The 12,754-nt window shown below is 35.4% G+C and overlaps 2 protein-coding genes across 4 annotated transcripts; one reads left to right on the plus strand and one right to left on the minus strand.

Moving 5' to 3' along the window:
• The first annotated feature begins 4,663 nt into the window (after window positions 1-4,663).
• On the plus strand, window positions 4,664-6,853 carry LOC116214968 (chaperone protein dnaJ C76, chloroplastic). 2 transcript variants are annotated; one of them, XM_031550507.1, is made up of 7 exons: window positions 4,665-4,992; window positions 5,101-5,178; window positions 5,399-5,436; window positions 5,637-5,716; window positions 5,882-5,965; window positions 6,227-6,335; window positions 6,449-6,853. In XM_031550507.1, the coding sequence occupies exons 1-7, from the start codon at window positions 4,744-4,746 to the stop codon at window positions 6,588-6,590; spliced, it is 780 nt and encodes a 259-aa protein (XP_031406367.1). In that variant the 5' UTR covers window positions 4,665-4,743; the 3' UTR covers window positions 6,591-6,853. The 2 variants fall into 2 exon arrangements, with proteins under 2 accessions (XP_031406368.1, XP_031406367.1); XM_031550508.1 differs by lacking the exon at window positions 5,882-5,965 and having other exon boundaries at window positions 4,664-4,992.
• On the minus strand, window positions 6,742-11,514 carry LOC116214967. Of its 2 annotated transcripts, XM_031550505.1 has the most exons (9): window positions 11,090-11,513; window positions 10,350-10,437; window positions 10,132-10,245; window positions 9,742-9,824; window positions 8,741-8,855; window positions 8,511-8,602; window positions 8,108-8,173; window positions 7,802-7,895; window positions 6,742-7,026 (listed from the first exon to the last, which is right to left on the minus strand). In XM_031550505.1, exons 1-9 carry the CDS (start codon window positions 11,362-11,364, stop codon window positions 6,916-6,918), a joined length of 1,038 nt encoding a protein of 345 aa, XP_031406365.1. In that variant the 5' UTR covers window positions 11,365-11,513; the 3' UTR covers window positions 6,742-6,915. The 2 variants fall into 2 exon arrangements, with proteins under 2 accessions (XP_031406365.1, XP_031406366.1); XM_031550506.1 differs by lacking the exon at window positions 6,742-7,026 and having other exon boundaries at window positions 7,802-7,998; window positions 11,090-11,514.
• Between the last annotated feature and the right edge of the window lie 1,240 nt (window positions 11,515-12,754).

Below are 12,754 nucleotides of genomic sequence, written 5' to 3' on the forward strand. Positions count from 1 at the left end.
GTAAAAGTGAAAAAAATTATTCCTTGAAATCTAAGCAAATGCCGAGAAGAGTTTTACCTCCCAAAAGTTTTCTTTAAATTTTTTTATGGTGAAAAAAGAGGGAAGAAAGGTTTATAATACTTTTTTTTTTACATTGCTCCATTGAAAGACACATGGTCTTTGGAACTCTCCTTTAGTTTAATGTATAGATAAATAGATAATAACTATAAGTGAATTGGTGCTGCGAACGGTTATTAAATTTGAATACTATTAAAGTTACAAATTGAAATGATAAAATGAATACCTAAGAAAATATATAAAAGTCCAAAATCGACTCGTCAAATTCGAGAAGTGTTCGGGTGATACTAATTTTTTAGGTAAGGTAATTGGAGACATAGCTTAAAAAATTGAAAATCTTGAAGTAAATAGGATGAGTGAATGGTTGAAGTCTAAAGAAAGGGGGAGAGGATGAGTGGAAGAGAGAGTATGGTCAATTGGTTTTTTTTTTTTTCATATGAATTATGGTAACTTGAAGTCCAATTGAGCCCAAACTAATATTGTCAAGCCGAATTGACCCATTAAGAGGTAAAAAATTTCCCAATGTGGATTTTCTCCATTTACAAGATTCGAAATTGAAATCATGTTTAAGGAGAACAATTGCCGAACCGCTTGAACCCAAAAAGTAGAGTTAATTAGGTGGTTATTTAAGCACCTTAATCTAAGGGCTATTATTCATTAGAATTATTTCATTAATGAAATTTTAAGAAAGTAAAAGTTAGAGCAAAACTTTTCTTCTCACTTTTGCAGTAATATAGATAATAAACTCTTTTGTTGACCTCTCGACTCTCAAACAACCACATTATAAAAAATAAAAGCGACGTTCTCTCATGCCTCACCTTACTATCTATTGATGCACTCTTGAATTGTCAAATTGTCAATCTAAATTTGTAAACCTTCAATTATATAAACTGATATTCTAAATAGTAAAATAATTATTTTTCCTGAAAAAAAATTTCGGTCATAAGGAAGGCCAAATTTGTAGACCTTCAATTATATAAACTGATATTCTAAATAATAAAATATTTTTTTCTAAAAATTTTGTCAACATAAGGAAGGCCTATGATTTAGTACAAGAATTTAAATAGTAAAACTAAATAATGGGGCATGAAAGTCTCACTAACTAAGATCAAATCCAATACCTCATGGTCTTGGGTGATAACTTGTGCCACTACACCAAATCTTTTTTCTATCCTGAAATGTTTTAAAAAAAATTAGTGAAGTTTAAAATATATTTTACATTTAAAGATAAAAAAAATGAATTTTTCAAGAAAATTTTCTTCTCTACTATTCAAATTTATATATGGATTGAAAAAGCCACTTCTTCTTAGTTGTCCAATTTGTAATGAGTGAAAAATTTCTAATTTATGACTTTTCACTTTTTTTTGCCTATCTATAAGATCTATGCATAAAATTTAATTTTTAACTTCTTTAGTTTTAGGTTATATCATACCTTTACTCTAAAGTTAAAATATAATGGAGAGTTTTTGCAATTTTTTCCCGACCCTCTTTTCCATTTTTTTCTAAGTTTACTTTATTCTTTTATTATTTCATCATTATCAAGCTTGTTTGAAGATTTTGTTGTCCTTAGTCTAAAACTATACAATGAGAATACTCTAAAAAGAATTAGTATAACATCTTTTTTTAAAGACTGCGTTATATCGCTGTATCTTGATTTTATAGCCTAGTTCCTCTTTTGATGATTGATCTAATATAATGAGTTTATCGTTTGTTTTCCAAAGATTCAAGGCTCATACCTAAATTAGTGATTGATTTGTAGTTGCAAATTTGTATACTTGTTATATCAATGACTATAGAATAACCTATTGTATGTGTATGATGCTATAATTTCAAGATAAAATTGTGTTCATTGTTTTCCAACACACTATGACTTAATTAAAACTGTATCACTTATAAGTGATTACTTGTTATTTGTTAAGTATATTTATCAAATTTTTTCATATTAGAAATTTTCTTAAAACATAATTAATTTCTTTTTTATGGATAAATAAGTATATATAAGGAGAAGAAAAATAGAGATGAAAAGTGAGGATTAATTTTTCAAAAATGAACAGATTTTTTTTTTGAGACGAATGGTATTCTCAAAAGAAAGCAACAACGATCAATAATAATGCATTCCAAATGAACATAATAGAATCTTGATAATTAAAAAATAAAATCAATATGAAAGAGAAATTGATTTTTCACAAAAAGAAAAAAAAATTGAAAAGAATAATGAAGTAGGATGTCGAGCCCCATCGGGTAAATTCCATTCTCAATATTTAATTTTCTTAATTAAAAATATTCTTATATACCTGCCAGGTCAATATGAAAACAATGCTAATCTAGTGTGCATGGAAATTTGTGAAATCTCCATCTCGTCATCACATACTGGGTGAGATTTGTACAGAGGCTGACACATCTATGGATGACAATAAAAAAATAAAATAAAAATTGTGGATATGAAATTGAGGAAGTACTCGATAAATTATGTTATGTGTACTAAGGAATCCATTTACAGAAATCTTACTAGGTAGAACTTTCATGCGCGATGCTATGGGACATAAAAACTATTTAATTAATAGTATATAATTAAGCAAATGTACTTATGAAAATGATAACGATACTTTCTATTGCTAGATAAAATTCTTTATATATCAATATAGTGCAACTTATTTCAAAATAAATAGAACACTCTAATTTTAAAATTTTGTTCGAGAACATACATAGACGTGACAAATGAGAAACTTAATTTAATATAAATGATATGATAAAATAAGTGCACAAAGGATGCTAAAGTTTATATGAAACTTTAAAATTAGTGATTAATATAATATTTAAGAACATGCATGCATGGAAGGGGAGAGAAGCTAAAAAGAATGTATTTGAATAGAATGCGTAAGATGATAAGGAACGAAACACACAAAGAAAATGTATAAGATTGTAGGAAGTTTTTGAAAAATAATATTGATCAAGCAAAAACAATGAGAAGAAAGTACACTTAGCTGAGCTTTACACAAACATGTGTTTTAAAGTTTATAAGATAAGATAAGATAGGAAAAATAAGGTACAACACATAAGAAGGTGTAAAGTGCCAAGCTACCATGATTGCTTTCTAGCATTGCTGGGTAATCTAGAATTTTTCATTTTTAACCTAAAAAAAGCACAACTTTTATATTATTATTTTTTTCTAAATATAGCACGACCTTTAAAAAATAGTACGGAAAGACACAATCTTTGCATCTATTCCTAAATATAGCACAATTTTTAGAGAGTAACATAGAAATGCACAATCTTTGTATTATTTCTAAAATATAACACTACCTTTAAAAAATAGTACAGAAATACACGATCTTCAAGCGCGATCTTCTTTTTTAACGTGCTAGAATGACAGCTAAACTTGAAGGCCGTGCCTTTTTATGCTTGAAGGTCGTGCCTTTATATACTTTTTTTAAAGGTCGTCCTATATTTTAGAAAAAGTATAAATATCATGCATTTATGTGCTACCCTTCAAATATCATGCTATATTTATGAAAAAAATGTAAAAGTTGTGCTTTTTAATATTTTTTTCCCTTATAGATTATGCTATATTTAGAAAAAGTGCAAATGTCCTGCTTTTTTAGGTGATTAACCCTACATGTGACCAATAACATGTAATATTTCAAAACAATCATGTCTTACGATAATAATATTGGGATGTCACTTTCCCGTTACATAGTATTGCTTTCATAATAACTAAAATATCTATTCTCCAAACTAAAAATGTAGTGACCTTCTGTTTTGACTAAATACAAGTTCTTTTGAGAAGTTATTATTATTTATAAATGCAATTTCTTTTTTCTTTTCCAAGAAGAAATTTACATAGATAACTAGCTTTTCCAAAGTGGGTTAGTTTAAACAAATCAACGTTTATTCTGCTTAAGTAATATCTCCGGTTCGAGTCATTGTGGATGTAGAAAATTCACACTGGGAGAGCTTTTATCTCTTAGTAGGCCGATCGAGCTCGACTAGATTAGTTAGAACTCAATTGAGTTTCCGGATATCAAAATTCACAAAAAAAACTAACTTTTTTTTTTCTGTGCATCTCACGCGCTCATTTTCATGTATCTCTACATGATCTTTATCGAAATTATTTACATTTAGAAACATCCATTTTCTTATAAAGATAATAATAATAATTTTCAATCAATAATATTAATTGTCAAATAATAATCTTCAATAATTATTTAATTGTGTATGACATCCTTATTCTTAAGTTTTATTTTCTTCCATACATACAAATAAAATTGACTCTTATAATAACACTTTTTTTTATAGCGTTATGCTACGAAACTTTTTTTTGATAGGATCATTTGTGTTGTGTATATATAATCCTGTATGTGATCCATTAATATTTTTGTAGTGTTTTGCATCATTTGTGCTGTGTATATATAATCCTTTAAACACATATATATATATCCTTTCTTTATAATAATTATTATCTAATTTTTTGAGAAATGTATTTGCTTGTTAACAAAATAAAATAGACATGGTTTTGAGAAATATATTTGCTATTCTAAATCGGCAAATCGATGGTGTTGGCTGTTGCTTCATTGTTTTGTAGGCCCCAGAAAGAAGCGAAAATGCATCCGCAGCGTTTCGGGCATTTTGGCGGTTCCCAACGGCCAAGAAAAAACCAGAGCCAGAAGTGGAGAGAGAGAGAGAGCGATGGAGTTTCTTCGCTTCAACGGTTCAATGCCTACAGCTCTTCCCTTCGTTGACACTCCGAGATCTTCCCCTGCATCCCGTACTCAGCTCCATCTGCCGTCTCCCTCGACCTCGAGACCTTGGCTAACGGCGAGCTGCAGAGGAAGAGCAGGAGAGGACGCTCCTCTGTCCGCTTCCTCAGCTTATGACATCCTCGGCATCGAACCGGGCTGCTCGGCCGCCGAGCTCAAAGCTGCTTTCAGAGCCAAGGTGTCAACACTGGCCCCCCTTTTCCGGTCGCCCATTATATGCTTTTGTCTGTTCCGTGTCGATTAATTTCTCTCTCTGACCGGCCGATCTTCGGTATATGATTTGAAGGTGAAGCAGTACCATCCGGACGTGAGCACTGTTGGAAATCCCGAAACAATGATACGCCGTGTAATTCAGGCATATCAGGTATCAATCTCAGTAGCAAATTCGCAATTATGCATAAATTCTTAGTTCTGTTTGTTGTTGCATAAATTCTTAGGGATTTCGGGCTGTTGATATCTTTCCCCGACTCTTGCTTCAGCATGTTTATATGTCTGTTTTCTTTAAGGATTGCTTTGTTTCCTTTATCTTTAATGGTGACTGGTAAGTAAGCAGTGGTGATTATGTTGAGGGATGTTGTGTGCAGATGCTGTCCAAATACAGCCGGTCGGAGATCATCGAGAGGTAAAAGTTGGGTTTTTCAAGCAATCTAGAATGTAGTGATCCGCAGTTCTTTGAATGCTCTCTAGCTGATAAGTGAAGAAATGACAGATCTTCTCATTGCCCGAGATATTGCCTTCCACCTATCTCTCTATTACTTAAATTGGGTATCTGTGGTCTTGGGCAGTTGTGCATAATATTGAAAAACTTGGATGAATTTGCAGGGAATACTTGGATCCTTTTGATGAACCAGAATGTGAAGCTCTCGATCTCTTTGTCAATGAACTTCTTTGTGTTGGCAAAGGTAACTCGATTCAAATCCTTCCATTTCTGAAACTCATAGTGGCCTAGACATGGTTCGGGCATCTTCCATGCCTTTGAAACTAGCCAGGATGCACTGTATACCTGTTTGTCTATGTCTTGACTTTCCTTGTAAGTTACAAATTATCATTTACGAAAGTCCCTGTAGGGTGCCCATATTCATGTGTTAAAGCAGCTCCGCATGCTTTCACATTTGCTTCTTCCACCGGTACTGCAAGAGCAACTTCCCAGGGTGAGTTGGTCTGCTATTAATCTTGCTAGGGTCAGTTTAGCCTATCTATCTTCAAAACTCACCTTCTGTGAACCGGAACTTAGGAGATAATCCAGATGATATAGAAATTATACGACTATGTTCTTCGTGACATTTATTCTGGAGCAGGATTATCTCAGAACATGGTGTCCCCTTCCATCTTTTCACGGTCAAATCTGCTTTAGATGAGCTGCATTGGTTCTAGCAGTTTTTCTGTGTCTCAAGCAGCTGTTCTATTACCAGGAAAAGGTGAAGATTATCAAGTTCAGGCTGCAGTTGGTCAATGCCCAAGAAGTTGTATTCACTATGTTACTCCATCACAAAGAATTATTTTAGAGGAGTTGCTTGACAGGTATGCAAATTCGATAAGATAGAGCTATAATGTCTCGGGTTCGTGCTTCGCTTGATTCAAGATCATGTTAATATCAAGATTTTGGCTCAATATGTATTTGTTAACTCTTGCAGCATAATCGACGTGCCATATGATACTTCAGCTGAGGCTGACTTGCTTTACTCATTAATAGTCAAGGCGAGGTTTGAGAACAATCGGTACTGGAAGCCAAAGAAGCAGCCAAAAAACTCATCAAATCATGTGGATTGGTACTAGAATACAACATACAACTACTTTCTTGCAGTAAACATCATGTTCATGCTCGTGCCGTCTCATTAGAAGAACAGGTAGCTGTATATTCTCATTGCCCGATGGAGTTATTTGTCATTATCTGCTTCTGTTATTTAACCAAAACTCTTCTAGAGTCTCGCAGATGATAGTGTAAATAATAGAATATCTCATTGCCTTTAGTATTTCTGCAATGAACAGATGCATATTACAAACTTTACAAAAAATACATGAATATTGCAGCTTCTGTAGATGCAATACGTTCCTATTCTTCTAAAGACAAGGAATATGATACAATAGGGGCAATATACATCTATTTCGAAATGGCTTTCATGAATCGGTTCAATGAGGAGAAGATGCCTGCTGCTTGAACAAATAAAGAAGGACCCTTTTCTGTGCTCTCTTCTACTTTCCCGAATATTATCTGCAAGAACAGCACCATAGGAAATCAGAACATGTGTAATTGCCTTCAATGACTTCATATATTGTGAGAGTCTGAAGAAATAGGGGTGTGCACGGGTACCGGATATACCCGGAACCGGTTGGAACCTACCCTAACGGGTAGGGTCTGGGTAACTAGTATTGAAAATAGGATAGGTTTCGGGTATTAAAATTAGGAACCTGTGAAAATCGGTTCCGGTTCCGGTTCCTGCCTACAGGGTACCCAGAACCGGTTATTTATTAAAAAAAAAAAAAGGAAAGAGTAAAGTTACTATCTCATCTAATGAATCAGAACATAGACACTTTGTTGTGTGAGATCGTATTATGGATGTTCAATTTTGTTGATGGGTCGATGAGACATATTATTATTTCATTGTTGTGGATTAATCTAAATTTTGTTGATAATCTATTTGGCATGATTACTGATTATGTATGTGATATTTTCGATTTTATTTAGCGAGAAGAAAAAATTTACAGGTTCCAACAGGGTACTCGGAACCTGTGGTATAATACAGGTTCCGGGTAGGTTCCGGTTCCATGATTCAACAGGGTAGGGTCCGGTTCCAAAATCTTGGAACCTGTCCCTTACAGGGTAGGGTTCAGGTATTATGAAAAATACAGGGTATCTGGAACCGATCACCCCATGAAGAAATAATGTTCCACGAAAAAGTAGGACTACTTGATTGAAAATGAAAATTATTTGTTTTGCAATATTCTCGTGATTTGGCATGGAGCAAAGGGAATTTGGTGAAACTAACCTCAAGGTCTTCTGCATCGGGACGGCTAATCATCTCCTTGGCAAGAAGATACCTGCCTAGTCTATCCTTGTCGTCGTAAAATACCTTCCATAAGCTGGCAAAATGATGCCAGAGGAAGCAATCAGAAACCTCTATATATAGATTTGAGACCAGCTCAAGTTCAGGGCACTGAGGAGGTTCGTCAGCCCGGACCAAAACTGAAGAAAGTTTATCAGATCGTCTCTCTTTTGATGCAATCAGCGAACAATTTAAAGAGCAAAACCATGTGAAGAATGTTAGGAACTTGAGATAAAAACTGATACTTACCCAGGATAGCACCGGAACACGGCACCCAAAGGAAGAGGTCTCATTGAATATACTGTCGTAAATGTGCTGCAGATCAAGATACATATTATTGGCTGAGAATAAATAAAGTCGGGACATCATAAGAAAGAATATTCAAATAAAAGAAAAGGGAGAGTAAATCCCCGCTGCAACTGGAGCTAGAGGGTTCTTGATGCAAAAGGGGGGATCACATCATAAGAATGAATATTCAAATAAAAGATATGGGAGAGTAAATCCCCGCTGCAACTGAAGCTAGAGGGTTCTTGACGCAAAGGAGGGATCACAAGTGCTGTGGAGGCCAGAAGCCTTGAATCTGAAATCTAAATTAATTAGAAGCAAGGGCAATTCATAATGGGGTTTCGGGGGAATGATTTGAGAAGCTTACCTCAAAAAGTATCTCCTCAACTTTCGGACATTATAACCAACACCAACATCCTCACTAATAAGCCGTGGATTCCACATAATGAGAGGCCTTGGCTAGCAATCACAAGGAAAACAGTGAATACAAAGAAAATGTGTCTCCTCTATGTCTCCACTCATCCAGAAAGATAACACTCAAATTCTTTATTCTTTTCTTTTGGTAGGCCAAAAACAAAAACAGAGATTGTGAGGTACCGGGTCATCCGAGAGAGCAGATGCAATTCTCTCCACGTACTCCAACATCTGATAGTCGGGAACTACCATGACTACAATCTCATCTTCCTTTTCAACGGGCTTTCGATCACTTAAGCTGGCAACAAAATAAGAAAGTAACACAAGCAAGTTCACAAAATTGCCAAAAAACGGATTGCATAGACTGCAAGCTGATGTTCACTTAAAGGTTAAGTTCTGCATAGGCCAAACGGCTATTGCAAAAGGTGTTCTAGCAATTTTTGTTCTTCCTATGTAGGAGAATCTGGAATTACTGTGATGGTTTGGAATTCCAACATGGAAGTTTTATCAAAAATAGAAGGTAAAATACTACATGGTTCCTGCCCTAAACTTGTAGGTTCTTTCTGATGTAATTCACTGAAGTCCCTAAACTTTCAAAAAAAATCAAATTTAGTCCTGTTAGAAAATCCATTTGTCACCAGCATTGACTGAGTAACCCAGCCAACACTCCAGTAATAACCTTTATGGCTAAACTTAAGTCTCAAGCTCTACCCCCGACCGTGGCTGCAAAGTCTCGACTAATGCTATGAGTTCTCAGTTGAGCATCCTTCAGGGTCAATCTAGGCAGAGAACTCTTCATTGCAGCCATGTAGGGTGCCATCAATGGCTGGTATGCCCAATAGAGGGCTATTAACTGTTGATTGAGGGTATAAAATGCCAAAGAGAGACAGTAACAAGGTTTTCTGGTGGAGGGACCAAAATACATGTTTCTTAACACTGCGGAACTTGACTAGGCAAAATCAAAGTCGAGGGACTTAATCGGCAAAAGAGGGGAAAAAAATTTCAGGAACCATTTGTGCTACTGAACAATATCAGAAAATTGATTATTAAAGCTAAGACCAAATAAGAATATCAAAAGAAAATGTGTCAAACAATTACAATGTTCGTATCATCACGATGATCACTCCAATAATGGGTACTAGTGATTTGCTCCACTCAGAAAGATAAATAGGTCTGCAGAGTACCTGGCAAACCCAAAACCAGCATCTTTCCATTTATACTTTAGAAGTGCTGCCGCTCCAGCATCTGGAAATACAGCTTTAATCCTCTAGCAATCAAAGTTTCATGATGTCAAGAACAAATCAAAATCAAACAGATATGTATTGAAAGCAGCAGTATCTCATGAAACAGCACAAACCGATCAGTAGTAGTTCATAAAATTACACAGCCAAAGAAATTCGCAGAACATCGGGTCTCAACTCTCAATATTGTTGAATAGCAAACTCTTGCAAATTTTCCATAATGACTAGTTCAAGTTCTGGTGCAATACCGGAAGTTGTAAACTTTGTAACCTCTTTAGCAGGGAAATCTCTGTATACGTACATTTCACGATAAAAATAATCGTTACAACTAACCTGACATCCTGTCTCCTCAATGATTGTGTCCAAGAAAATCCTCGATAGTTCCCAGAGTTCTGCTTGTGCACCTTCATCATCTAGAAACTGTAGCTGCGGGATTAAAAGCTCCACCTGCAAAAAGGAATAATAACATTTTTCAATAATGACGAAAAAATACAGACCAACAAAAAAAGTCATGTTGACAAACAGTAACTAGTAGCTACTTTATTACGTACTATGGCTCTCATTCCCCCTGAAGAGACGAATTCAGCAGTTGCTTGACCTGATTGCCGAACTGCACCCTCCAAATCGGAGGGTAAGCAGCTACAAGTTAAAATAAAGAACGATCAATGGGATACACGTATTGTGCTTAGAAGCTTGAACATCTCAAGAACCAAAAGCATAGACAAAGCATACAACATTATCTAATCCACACCTATATTTTACAAGAACAGGATTCAACGTTTCTCACGGATAAAGTCAAAATTCCCTGTACCAATAAGTTATCGCGAAGTATGTTTCTAGCAGGGATCAACAATTGCAAATTCGAGGCATCAACTATGCAACTAATATGTGGCAAAAGCCACGGCGTTGCCCAATAAATTTCTGCGATGGTCAAGATTTAACATTTAATCCTTCCCCAATTGGAATCATCTAAAAGGATGCTACCCGGTTCAGTTTAAACTACCCTTACATTTATCACATGTTTGCAGCTAGCAACTTTCAAGGATTGTTTTTTTACTACAAAATTCATACTGATCGAAAATGGGATATCATTACGATTCATCGAGCATTTTGATTCTATTTGGAAATAAAATTCCGACTTTCAACTCATTGCCAATCAACTATATCTCTGCATTTGCTTCCAAATTTCGATTTTTGGGTGATTACACAACATCTCAAGGCAACCCCACAAAGGTATTTAATTAAAGGGAAAGAAAAGAAGAAAAAAAAAGAAAAACAAATGGAATAGAACCTGTCGTCTTCCTCATCTTCTTCAATCTCTTCCCCCTGTTCCTGGGGCTCTGACCTGCCTTCAAGGTTGTCTGTAGCGGCCTCGTCCTGAAACTTCTCAAACTTGGCGCGAGCTTTGAAGCCAATGACGGGCTCGACTCCGAGCCTGCCCAGTGAAATGCGACGGCGGTTGAAGCAGGCTGCGGAGGGTGAGGAGGAAAAACGACTGGTGGGAGTTGAACTGTGGGCCGAGGCAGAGTTGCAGTGAAAAGAGCAGCTGGGCATCGAAGCTGCCATCGTTATATACCCTCTCCGGTGACGAAAAGAAGGAATGAACGGAGAGGAAGGCTCAAGCTCCGCAGCTCTTCAAGCCATGGATTCGGGAGGAGCTGAAGCTCTGTCGCCGTGAATTCAACTTGCAGGAAAAAGGAAGAAAGTTCAATATCCGCTCTGCTTCTCCCAGGTCTCAAGTCAATATAAACTTGGGCCGGGCTTCCTACAAGACGGGCCCAATATAATAGCCCAATCTGAGAGCCTCATTAAAAGCCCAAATGTAGGACTTTTAAAAAATTTTACTTCTCGTATTCACCGTATAATATACATGTATTCTTTGGAAAATAAATTATCAAAATAATTCTTTCAACATGCAGGTTCTTTTTCTTCTTCTTCTTCTCTCTCTCTCTCTCTCTTTTTTTTTTTTTCCAAACTAAGCAAATTAATGAAGCACAGTGTTATAACAAGATCATCATATATCATCATGTGAAACAATATTTCTTTCAATATTCAAGTCCACAATGAAAAATATTACCGCATGCCAATATCTAAAAATAAGTCGTCTATGTCCAAAAGAGACATGAGTCTGAGACTTCCGGGACTTACATTACAAGTCCCTGGAATCATCCATTCTATTCCATTTTAGGATGTTCATGGGCAGGGTTTGAAACGGTTAGAATTTTTCCAAATCCAAACCCTTTCGAAAGGGTTAGCCTCCAAACCCGTCTCAAACTCATTCAGGATTTAGAGAAAAATTCTCAAACCTTTCCACTAAAATAACGAGTTCCTGGTGGGAACTTGTCATTTACCCCGTTAATAGACTCTTAATCATTACTAAAAAAACTGAAATAAGTCAATAACAACAATAAAATAAATATTTATTCAAACGAGTTTCAAGAATAAAAATGCCAACTAAATTGACATGAACCTCTCAAAGAGTTTCTATCACTTTAGATTCACCAATAACATAATAAAAATGAGGCCGATACTTCTTAGTCCATCCAAAAAAAGAATAAAGAAAATTTTCCAGCCCATCTCTTCATAACATGGAATAAATAACTATAACAGAAGAACTAAACTGAAGAACGAGAAGAGAAGAAATCTAAATCCTGATTGAATTCGAATAAAATAATTTGTAATTAGAGTAAATTAGGTGAAAAATCTGTGCATACGAGCAGGCTAGAATTATTCGGGAGCCAAGACCCCTATTGAAAAAGACATATATGTAATATAATATAGCTAACTCCTATTAGAAATGAAATATAATCACTCCAGTTGCTTTGCCCAATATGCAAGCTAACTTGTAAAATTTGCATCGTTACCTCAAAACTTTTACGGGCCGAATGCTCGACTTCTCTAGTAGCAACCAAGTCCACCATTGAGAAAATCAAGTGAGCAAAATAGTCTCATCTTC

This window comes from Punica granatum, chromosome 7 (genome assembly GCF_007655135.1).
Source record: "Punica granatum isolate Tunisia-2019 chromosome 7, ASM765513v2, whole genome shotgun sequence".
Lineage (NCBI taxonomy): Eukaryota > Viridiplantae > Streptophyta > Magnoliopsida > Myrtales > Lythraceae > Punica > Punica granatum.